At 43.0% G+C, this 11,427-nt stretch overlaps 3 protein-coding genes across 3 annotated transcripts; 1 reads left to right on the plus strand and 2 right to left on the minus strand.

The window, feature by feature from the left end:
- Positions 1–297: 297 nt before the first annotated feature.
- Positions 298–1,988, minus strand: SdhBL (Succinate dehydrogenase, subunit B (iron-sulfur)-like). The gene has a single exon (XM_002058918.4). It carries the CDS (start codon positions 1,865–1,867, stop codon positions 719–721), a length of 1,149 nt encoding a protein of 382 aa, XP_002058954.1. The 5' UTR covers positions 1,868–1,988; the 3' UTR covers positions 298–718.
- A 2,832-nt stretch (positions 1,989–4,820) lies between these two features.
- LOC6635610 (scoloptoxin SSD14) lies at positions 4,821–7,419 on the plus strand. Its single transcript, XM_002058917.4, has 5 exons — positions 4,821–4,999; positions 5,055–5,181; positions 5,236–6,091; positions 6,453–6,646; positions 6,703–7,419. The coding sequence occupies exons 1-5, from the start codon at positions 4,900–4,902 to the stop codon at positions 7,208–7,210; spliced, it is 1,785 nt and encodes a 594-aa protein (XP_002058953.2). The 5' UTR covers positions 4,821–4,899; the 3' UTR covers positions 7,211–7,419.
- Hs3st-B (Heparan sulfate 3-O sulfotransferase-B) lies at positions 6,115–11,086 on the minus strand. Its single transcript, XM_002058916.4, has 3 exons — positions 10,345–11,086; positions 9,815–10,284; positions 6,115–8,775 (listed from the first exon to the last, which is right to left on the minus strand). Exons 1-3 carry the CDS (start codon positions 10,486–10,488, stop codon positions 8,268–8,270), a joined length of 1,122 nt encoding a protein of 373 aa, XP_002058952.1. The 5' UTR covers positions 10,489–11,086; the 3' UTR covers positions 6,115–8,267.
- Positions 11,087–11,427: the final 341 nt, after the last annotated feature.

The following is an 11,427-nucleotide window of genomic DNA, read 5'->3' on the forward strand; positions in this document are numbered from 1 at the left end:
CAATGCTGTTGATAGAATTCAAAGCAGTCGCGCATGAATTTGTGTTTCTGAATGTATACAAAAATGTTTTGAATTTGCGCTAGCTTTTAACCGATCTTAATGCGATCGATTCGGCTGTTGATGCTGTTCAAGAATATATATGCTTAATTTAGCCCGAAAATTCGATTTGAAAATGTTTGAATTGTGCAATATTTTCAGTAGAAAGGGCAATTATAAATTAAATAAAATTTCATTCGAATGCTAAGACTGATAACGTAAGGCTTGAACCAAAGCTAGGGCTTATGAAGGAGGGAGTCATTGTTATTATTATTATTATTATTATTTAGTTTTATCATCATGTACATTATTAAATTAAACTGTACAACTTTTTTGATCACGTTTAGCCAATGAACCCTTGCGATCTGCGAAGAGCTCTAGCTATTTGTCAAATATGTATAGTTATTGTACATTTTGTTGTTATACATGTACATATATGGTGAGGATGATTGTTAATGATTTAAGTATCATTTGTATACAGATCAGTTGGGCGTGTCATATTTTGTAGATTGTATGAATTGTGTTGCATACGATGTGTGTTTAGTCGCCAACAAGTCCCAGAGACGTTATATGTCCAATTAAAGACGCATCCCCAATTGCGTTTGTGCGTGTGCGAAAAGATATTTGAAGAGTGAATGTCAAAATAATAAGAAAGATATCAATATTAAAAATTTTGCAGGCACTACATTTGATTCTGGAACAATTGATCGGTCTGGAGCTTTGGTTTTGGTTTGTTCTTCATACCAGCGAGCAATTGTTTCAACTCCATAATGGCCATGGCCGGATTCAAGTTCTTGGGGCATGTATTGGTGCAGTTGAGTATGGTGTGGCAGCGATAGAGCTTCCACGGATCCATCAGCTGGCACAGACGATGCTCGGTGGCCTCGTCGCGAGAATCGATAACCCAGCGATATGCTTGCATCAGCACAGCCGGACCCAAGTACTTTTCGCTATTCCACCAGTACGATGGGCACGCGGTTTGGCAGCAGGCGCACAATATGCATTCATACAGCCCGTCCAGACGATTGCGATCTTCCAATGATTGCAGATACTGAGCCTTGCCCATTTCCCTGTTCAAGTCCTTGCGCTGCAGCCAGGGCTCGATGGAACGATACTGATCATAGAACTGCGACATATCCGGCACCAGATCGCGCTTCACATACAGATGCGGCAGCGGATAGATCTTGCACGGCCTGCCCACATTCGTGTCAATGGCCTGGATGCAGGCAAGCGTATTGATGCCATCGATGTTCATGGCACAGGAGCCGCAGATGCCCTCACGGCAGGAACGGCGAAACGTGAGCGTTGCGTCCATTTCGCTTTTGATCTTGATCAGGGCATCCAGTACCATGGCGCCGCACTTGTTCAAGTCCAGCTTGTATTTCTGCATTTTGGGCTCATCGCCGGGCTTCCAGCGATATATTTCAAAGGTTTTCATGCGTTCCTCCTTCGGCTTGGGCTTCGTCGTTTCCTTTGGCGCTGCGCCCTTTTTGTCAACATCTTTGGCGCTTACCTCCTTGCCATTCGGTTTGTTGGGCTGCTTGGCAGGTGGCTTACCGCCCTGTTTGTCGCCATTCTTCTTCATCTGCACGGGCTGGCTGGCTTTATTGGGCTTGTCAAGATTCTCGGATGACGCAGCCTTCGCAACCTTCGCGGGCATCTCAGACTTGTTCTTGGATGCATCCTCGTCATTTTTCTTGCAGTAAACCACATCCACATCATCATTTACCGCCTCAACGATGGGCATCGCCGATGCAAGCCCATATGTCCTGGTCATATGATTGCGCACCGATGCCTCCAGCACGCGCAATCCCGATCTAAGCCGAAGCATTATTTGCTACGGCTCAGATCGTCCAAACAAATAGTCAAAGAATATATATATTTAATATTTAAAGTAATTTTGAATAAACTTTTCGCTTTTTTTTTTGTTTCCCGGGGCTGTTTCACTTACGAGCTGACAAAAACTACTGAATTCCAAAGGCAGACTCACAGAAAGCCCTAAAGAAATCTTGGCCACAAATCCAATGGTAACTAGATGAGGAGAATTTCGATTTATGTAAGGATTTTTTCGAAAGACTTGAGAATATTCTGAGTAAGATTTAGATATGACATGATGATATGATATTTCCAACAATTAATAATAGTTAAATGCAAAGGCAAAGAAGACCAAGACCTCCATGCATAATGAAACACTCAAGTATTGGAAGCTTGAGAACTGGAATTAACATTCATAATGTTAATATTTAGTAAATCTCTTCGCACAGCATAATAGTTGTACTATGCTCTGAAGAAGTGTAAATGCCGCCAGCGAAGCTTGAGGGACAAGCAAAACATTGTGAAATGTTTTTTCTAGAACTGTTGAACTTTACAAATCAGCAAAACATCAATGCCCAGACAATGGCTATATGCATGCAGGGCGAAGTGTCTGTTAGTTTCAAATTAAACGCAATTAAATAAAAATATGTTGTACAAGTGGATGGCAAGTATGCTGCAGACATCTATTCCAACTAAGAGCTGGCACATTAAATGGAAACAAACGAAGGGGCGTCAGCACATGCAAAAGATCAGGGACGTGAGGCGCGGGCGCACTGAATGAAGCCAACTGTGAAAACGGCCTCAGGGCCAGGTCTATAAATACGAGAGAACAACAACAACAACAAGAACAACAGCAAATGCGTCGCATTTGTTGTGGAATGGTGGGCCCGTCCCTTAAAAATAAAACTTAACAACATGTCAGCGGCAGCCGTTGCCATTGGGATCGGGATCTACGCGAAAAACAAAATGTTTTCACTTGCCACGGCAACAGCAACAGCAACAACCCCACCCCGATCCCAGTGCGTACCCACTCCACTTAGAGCACGCATACATGGCTTGCACTTCTCCACTCTCAATTTTTTTTTTTTTTTTGGAAACACTTTTGTGAGTGTCGTGTGCCGTGCGTGCCTGCATCGAGATCCAATCGATGACAGTCGGCTGAAAAGCGCCCGCTAAGCCTGGCCAGATTAACCGCATCAACTTTTTTATGCCACGGGCTCAGCAAACATCAAAGCAACCAGAGACAATTAAAAGGCAATTCCAGCAATGCGCCTGTTTGCACCTGCCGTCCGCACATCAGCAACAACATTGTCAACGCTGATGATAACACTGTGCTCAAGCGACAAAACAAAACACCAAAAAGCCAAAGATAAGAGTTTAAGTGGTAGATGAAACACTTGGTTAATAGAACACTTCAACTACAATTGAAAGCAGCAAATAAATTCGTGAGAATCGCATAGAAAGGCGTTCTGTATTGAAGTGACAGGAGAAAAGATATTCAAAATTGAAATTGAAAATAGACAATTAAAATAATACAAAAAAAAAATAAAAATTGGCTGAAAAATATCTCTATAAAATTCGTTACCCATGAAAATCGCATAGAAGGCTGCTCTTTTCGTATTGCAATCTTTTTTTAAGAAACATGCTCGTACGACACTTTGTAGTAGAGTGTTATTAAAAATAAATACTGCATCACATACAAATACTTGAGGCAAATTATGTTGAGTTGAGTTGTTGTCGCTGCCAAGGTGTTGACGCGGCTGACAATCTGGAGCAGCAGCCGATACCCGCCCCTCCCCACCTCCCCACCACCACTCCTCGTCATTCACAACTGCACAGCTCGGCATCGGCATCGGCATCGTTGGTTGAGTCATTTAAGCTGTTAAGCCGCCGCTGACGTCTGACAGGTGCCATGATAGAGGCATTTGGCGTGTACATTTCGTCATACAACATGCGAGTAGTTTGAGACGCGTGCTGGAATTAGTTAGCCATGTTGCAGGCAGACGAGATGCCATCCAATTCCGATTTTTACACACACACACACACAGGCACACATGCAGACATCCATTCATCCATTCCGATCCCAGATGTGCCCAACGATCAACGAACCGGACCGTCTCTTCCTGTTTCTCAGTTCTGTTCTGTTCTGTTCAGTTAATTTGATTGCCACGCTGCGTAGTGTGATATAAAAGTGCAAGATTTATGGCTTTTAAATTTTCATTCATGTATTCATGCTGATTGTTTGTATGTGCACACACACACACACACACACACACACACACACATGTAAATATTTTCAGATTTGCAGTGCTGCAAAGCGGATGCACAAATCAATTACAATAGTTGTATGGGAATCAACAGTGTTGGTGACCAAAGAAAATCCAATTACAAAGGTGCCATAACTTTTATTTGTTAAATTTGCCACAGACAGCATTTAACATCGTTACGACTTCAATTACATATTACATATATGTAGATGCTCTGTCCGAACAGGTCACGGGGTCAGCAAGCAGGATTTTGCTGTTATTTTTAGGGTTGCAACCCGAGCGAAAAAGCATGTCAAAGTTCAAAATACTATAAAGAAAAATAAGCATACCTACTTAGAACATATATGTATCCCTCTTAAGGTATTGCTGACAAGCTAAATATGTTATCTGCTTTCCGTCTTATATATAAGTCTTTAAGATTTAATATAATTTGCTAGCATTTGTAAGTCAAAACAAATAATTAACAAATACCGTATAGGAATAGTTTAGTTCAGTGGCTGAAGGACATTTTCTATATTTTTTGGTACAAGCCAAAAATATTTAAGAAAAATGAATACATTAACATTTACATAATTGTAAATATTGGCTAAAAATCTTTTGATTTTTTAATTTTAAAAAATATCGTTAAAAGCATCGATAGTATCCTTCGCAGTATCGCACATGCTTGTGGCATATATCGATTTGCCAGCCTATCGATTGCTGCAAAAGTTTGTTTACATTTAGCGAGAGGCATGCAAAATAAGGCGAATTAAAAAAAATATGAATATTAGATTGAACAGTTATGCACTTGCAATGGATTTGTAGTTGGTACTCTTCTATTATTTTTGCACTAATTTGTGTGCTAATTGCCATATACTGGCATAGTCCTACGGCAAAGCGTGGTAGGTGTAAGCCATATAAAGTGTATTTTGTAATACGAAACAATGGATTTTCTAGGCAAACAGAATGCACCGAGGACTCCGCCAAATCCCGAGGAGCCACTGCCGCCCTCCAGTTCGCCGCTGCACCAATTCAAGCAGACGGGCATATGCACGGACAACACGCCCTGCAGTCTCATAGCCAGGTATGCGTCAATGAATTCCATTAATAAGCAACTAATTCTGTACTCTTCTCATAGGGAAACACTGGCTCGCGGTGGCAGTGCGGTAGATGCTGCGCTGACCGCACTGATCTGCAATGGCTTCACTGGGATGCAGAGCATGGGACTGGGTGGCGGCATGATCATGAACATTTATATGCACAACGAGCGCCGAGCATACACTATACTCAGCCGGGAGATTGCACCACGCTCTCTTGCGCCCGAGAATTTTACAGTCTTTGAGAGCGAACAGCAAATGCAGCAGTCCGCCTGGTCAATCGCTGTGCCCACCGAGCTGCTGGGCTATGCGTTGGCCCATGAGCGTTACGGCAAGCTGCCCTGGAAGGATTTGGTCATACCAACGATCTCGCTGTGCCTCGCCGGATATCAGCTTTACAAACATCAATACGATGCGCTCATACTGAATGGGTACATGATCAAAAATGATGCACTATTGCGTCAAATGTTTGTCGATCCCATGACGGGTGACTTCTGGCCAATTGGCACTTATATACAGCCACCCAAGCAGCTGTGCGACACTTATGAACATATTGCCTTAAAAGGGCCGCGCAGCTTCTACAAAGGATCGTTGCTGAAAAAGCTTCATTGTGATTTGCGCGATATTGGCAGCGGCATAACCCTAGCCGATTTAACGAACGCACAGGCTGAACTTAAGGATTCTATAATAGTACCGTTAGATGAGTATGATATGCATTTGACGCCACCGCCAGGCAGTGGGCACATCGTTGGTCTTATAATGAACATACTGCATACATATCGAGCGGATTTCGCAGCAGCACGAGATTTGGGTCCCTTGGAAACCCATCGCATAGTTGAAGCTTTGAAATTTGGTTTTGTTCAGCGTTGGCAATTGGAAGATGGAGCTAATGAAGAGGTTAACCATATTTTTCTATCGCACACATATGCGTACACCCATCTCTCTTTCTCTTACACAGAATATTATCTATCTGTCTCAGTCGTTTTCATGACCTTTTACAATTCGTATGCATAATATTTGTGGCATCAAATTGATGGCATATATAAAATATATAATAACGCAAGAAACGTGCCTATTTCAGAGTCAGATGCAAAGCTTCTCGTATTCCCAGCAAGCATCTATGCATTCCAGTCTTAGGCCAATTTGAAGGGCAAAACGGATTCTGCTTTTGTTTCAAATTGCATTGTGTTGATATCCATATATATATTTTTGTCATATTATTAACTCTTTGCTATTGTCAAATTCCTTTTGCACGCAGCTACTGGCCAAGCTGACAAGTCCAACGTTTGCCGCCAGCATCGCCAAGCTGATTGATGATACTAAAACGTACAATAGCTCGGAGCACTATGGGGCATTATTGGATATACAATCGCGTAATGAGCATGGCACATCGCATATTTCGGTGCTGCACAATAATGATGCGGTTTCAGTGACCAGTTCCTTAAACTTTTAGTAAGTGCGAATCTCTTGAATTTCTGGCCGATATCATGCTCATCGATTGCTTGCAGTTTTGGTAGTGGACGCATGGGCAAACGCACTGGCGTGCTGTTCAATAATGCCATGTCTGACTTCTCCGTGAAACATCTGAAGAACTATTTCGATCTGCCCTATGTTGATGGCAGAAATGTGGTAGCTGGCGGTGCCAGGCCCATGTCCTCAATGTGTCCAGTCATTGTTACGGAACGCTCCACCGGTCAAGTACGGCTGGTGGTGGGCGCGGCTGGCGGCACTAAAATCATATCGGCTCTTGTCCCGCTGCTGGTTCGCATGCTTTGGCAGCAGGCGAACATCAAAAAGGCCATCGATGCCAACAGATTCCATCATCAGATGCAGCCCAATGTGATACAGTACGAATACGGCATGATCCAAGCACATGTCGACAGCCTCCAGGCCAAAGGACATCAGTGCGAACGCTATCGAAATCGTGGCTCAGTTATTTGTGGCATTGCCCAAAATAACGACAGCATTTCCATCAATTCGGACTATCGTAAAATAGGCTGTGTGGCTGGTTTTTAGCCAAGCGACGGCGCAATTAGTTGTAGATTTCAGTTCGAACACAATACGATGTAACATATCTTCCCAAAGATCACGGAAATTAAAGCAGAGTAGCTGTACAAACTAGTCTCTCGTCAGGCGACACATGTATCTTCAACAATATCTTATATCTATTATATGTTCTGTATGCTAAGCTCTTTTGTTTTTCAATACATGTTCTAAAAACTTGATGCATTTAGAAGCTTATCAAAATCGGACCACTTGATCAAATAGCTCTATAAGAGAGTCTGTCGGAAAATATGTATATGGTATTCCAAACTTGTCTGTTCTTTAATATATCGTAACCAAACTCAGACAAACTCAATATCAAACTGTTATATTCGGTTATCAAACTTTGAATATAAAAGCACTTGTAAGCCATATTTATGAAATTATTTTATTAAATTGTAATAATTGAAGTTTTTAGCTAGGCCATTTTGTAACATGCAATTTAGATGTTGAGCTATGTATATATATATATGTATGTATATGTATATATGTAGGTATCCATAAATTGCATATGAATTTTATATAGAGAGTGTGCGTGTGTGCGCGTGTGCCTAATCGCATGCTATCAGTACGTTTTTATATAGTGTCTTTTAAGTAATTGATTTAGGATCTGGATGCGTAGCTCTCTGTTTGTCTTCATGCTCATACTCTGTAGGAATACGTCGTAAGCTCTACTTGTTCTATGCGTTTATATATATATATAGATATATATTTTTTAGGCATTATATATAGTAGTTTTCGTGTGTCTGTGCGTTGTGTATTGAGAGAAGGAACCGTTTATTATTTTGTTGTTATCATATTGTTTTCAATAATTGAGCAATATTACGTAGCGTATCTTTCAAACATACAGCAATTGCATCACATCGATAGCAAATACCATATTTGTTTGTATATATATCTTCTATGTATAAGTACAATGGTATGTATAAAAAATGCAATCAACAATATCAGTCTGTTGCTAAATTCCGCTGCAACAACATCTCTATCTCTCTCCCTCTCTCTCCCCCTCTGCCACTATCTCTCACTCATTCTAGGGCCAGGCAAAATTAATGCCAGTCAGTTGATAAAACTTATTATTGAACGGCCTGTAGAATTCTCTGAGTCGCTCAATCGCATTGGCATCGATATGCGGATGATTGCGTCCCTTTGTCTTGCCCAAACAGTGGGGCGTGGAGCGTGCCTCCGATTTGAATAAACAGGGGAATCCCTTGGTGGCATTAAAATAGAAATGCTTTTCGGTGACCACACGCTTCAGACCCAAAAAGTCCTGTACACGTCCAATCTCGTAGGCCGGATCCATAATCAAGCGCTCGCCGCTTATGAAGAGCAGCTGCGAAAGCGGAAAGTACAATATCCAGTGCTCCAGATAACGCGCATAGACACCAATCTTGACTGGGCCCCAGTTGGTGTCCACCACAGAATAGCTGCCATTAACAAAGGCCAGCTGCTCGAATCGTTTCATGTCCGCCTTTTTGCTAGCCGCCTGCGTATAGTCCGAGATGGCGCGAGTCACCGGATCTCGCACCACAATCAGTAGTCTAAGAGTTGGAGTCCAGAGAAGAAAATACACATAAAATGAATCTGAAGATCGCTTTCAGCTTGATGATAATAGTACCAATCCTCATGTGAACAGTTATGAAAATTCAAGGATCAGTAGATGAAGCGAAACAAAGAAAAACAAGAGCGCAAACAGAGGAAACATAAATGAAAATTCCTATTCAGAAATCTCTATTAACTGGAACTGTACGAAGTATATATATATAATTGGATTCTGATTCTAGAATGATATATTCCAACAAGTAAGAGTCCTCCAGTGGGGAGTGTCCGAAATAGAAAATTCCGTGACGAGCATTCTAGCTCCATCCACGCACACACACACACACACACGTCTTCCCTTTACCCTTGATAGACTTCGCTTCGTCCAATCTTTATGCAATTTGTAGGGCATAAATATGGCATCCAAATGGGTGTAAATACCAATCTTAAATGCTACACCTTAGAAAAAACATGTTTTTTTTTCAATTCATTTTTTGGGCAACAGGGTAAGGTATACAAAAAGATATATATTTTGGATTTGGGTAAAGCATCAGCTATCCACCTTTCAAATTTAGCTCTAAAAAGCCGCAATATATGCTCAAAAGACAAGATTTCGATATTGGTATTATCGATATCAGGAAAACGGAGCAAGTTATTGATACTACGCGGGAACGTTCAAAGCTTCAAATCTTTCACGTCCTGAGATCGACGCGTTTATACAAACGGACGGACAGACATGGCTAGATACTTTACTTTATGGGAATCTTGCAGTAAGTCAATTTATTATTTTCTATATTTTGACCCATTTTCAATGGCTTCTGCTTATGAAAATCGTATAGGGCTAGAAGAGAAAACTGTTCTCATCTATAGTAAAGTTGAAGTTCTATGATGTCAAGCCCTTTAATATCCATTAAATACAAATAAATAATATGGCTGGGAGTGCAGCAAAATAATGTGCCCTAATTTTATATATACTTCAATATATATATTTAAAGTTTAAAGAATCAAATTGGAATTATTAAGAATGCGGTTTCTACTCACTTTGTGGCCGGGTTCATGTGATATACGCGCTGCGGCACCTCCTTTGTGACAAAATAGCTGGGCGTCTTCTCCATGGTTATCTGGCCCTCGATGGTGTAGGGCATATGATGGCGATACCAGCGCAGGCCGCGCTGATAGTGCCTATCGAAGAAGTGCACCTCAGAGCCGGCGGCACGCACATCCGGATGCAGGCGTATAAACTCGAGCAGTGCCCGGGTGCCGCTCTTCTTAACGCCAATGATGAGCGTATCGGGCAAATGGCGTGAGGGGCGCAATCCCTGCTGGCGCAGCATTTGATACTTGGGCGCGCCATCGACGCTGGCAATGCCACTGCCAATGCTGGCCGCACTGCCGGTGCTATTGGGCATTATAGCCGTGCTGGAGGTGGCCTCCGGAGCAGTGCCGGCATCCTTGACGGGCTCGCTGCTAACGTTGCGCCGCTGCAGCGTCAGCAAATTTCGTAGATTGCTCTGTGTGCGATTGGATAGTGAGAATCGAAGCGAATGGGATAGCATTCACGGGGTGCTCACCTGCTGCAAGGAGCGACTGATGCTCTCAAAGAGGCAGGCATTGAAGCTGTAGGAGAAGTAGACGAGCGTCACGCAGACCACCAGGGCAATGGCCAGGCTGCGGCTGCTCAAATTCAGATTGTGGCACCAGATGCTCACATACATTGCGCTTAACACTAGCACACCAATTCACACACACACGCACGTGCACGCGCACACACACATACACACGAGCACGCAGTTAGCCACGTTGTGCCGCTGTCCTTTCCATGATTTGGGCCGCCAGTTAAGATTAAAAATAGCTCCAGCCGGCCGGCTGTTGGGGCTAGTTTACAACAGCGCGTTGACCATGCTTGACAAAAGCGAAGCTTTAGATTTTCTGGCAACTTCAGCGCCAGCTGCGACTACGAATGCAGAATTGCTGCGCTGTATGTGGCGCCTGTTGTTGTCGTTGCAGCAAAATTCCGGAAGTGATAGCAGGCGGGCAAAGGAAACGCAAGTCCCTGTTACTGGGTCGTCCTCTGGGGTCAGCAGCGCAAACGCGAGCGCTTTTTTTTTCTCTCTCTCTCACTCTCTGTCGCTCTCTCTAACCCCATCTCTGTCTATATGTGTGGCTTGTGCATGTTTTCACTCTTACGCAACAGCGAATATGCGAGTGGCTCCACACAAAAGGTGGCAACTCTTTCTGCACGCTCTCGCTGCGCATGACGTCACAAATGCTTGTAGCTAATGCATCGCCATTTATTTTGCATAGTTTTGCGATAGCTGCAAGCATTTTCATAATGCTCAATTGTGTCGTACCGATAATCGCTTGGCAAGTTAAAAGAACAGCCAAGCTTGCGCCAAGTTTTCTGCATAACTGTCAATAAAATCTGAGAGTCGCTTGAAGTCGAGGCAATCTTGTGACAATGTGCCGCTGCTCTCACAAACTCTCAACCCTTGGCCAAACTGTGCTCAAAAGTAAACAAACTGATAAACCAGCCGCCCGCCTGTTCACCTGGGCAGAGCGACAGATGGAATGTGACGAGCAAACGTTTGTTCCACTCAAGTAGCGCACACTTTGCACGCTCCCGGGGGAGCTTTTATTGTGCCGGGGCTAACGGT

The sequence above is a fragment of the Drosophila virilis genome, chromosome X, assembly GCF_030788295.1.
Source record: "Drosophila virilis strain 15010-1051.87 chromosome X, Dvir_AGI_RSII-ME, whole genome shotgun sequence".
Lineage (NCBI taxonomy): Eukaryota > Metazoa > Arthropoda > Insecta > Diptera > Drosophilidae > Drosophila > Drosophila virilis.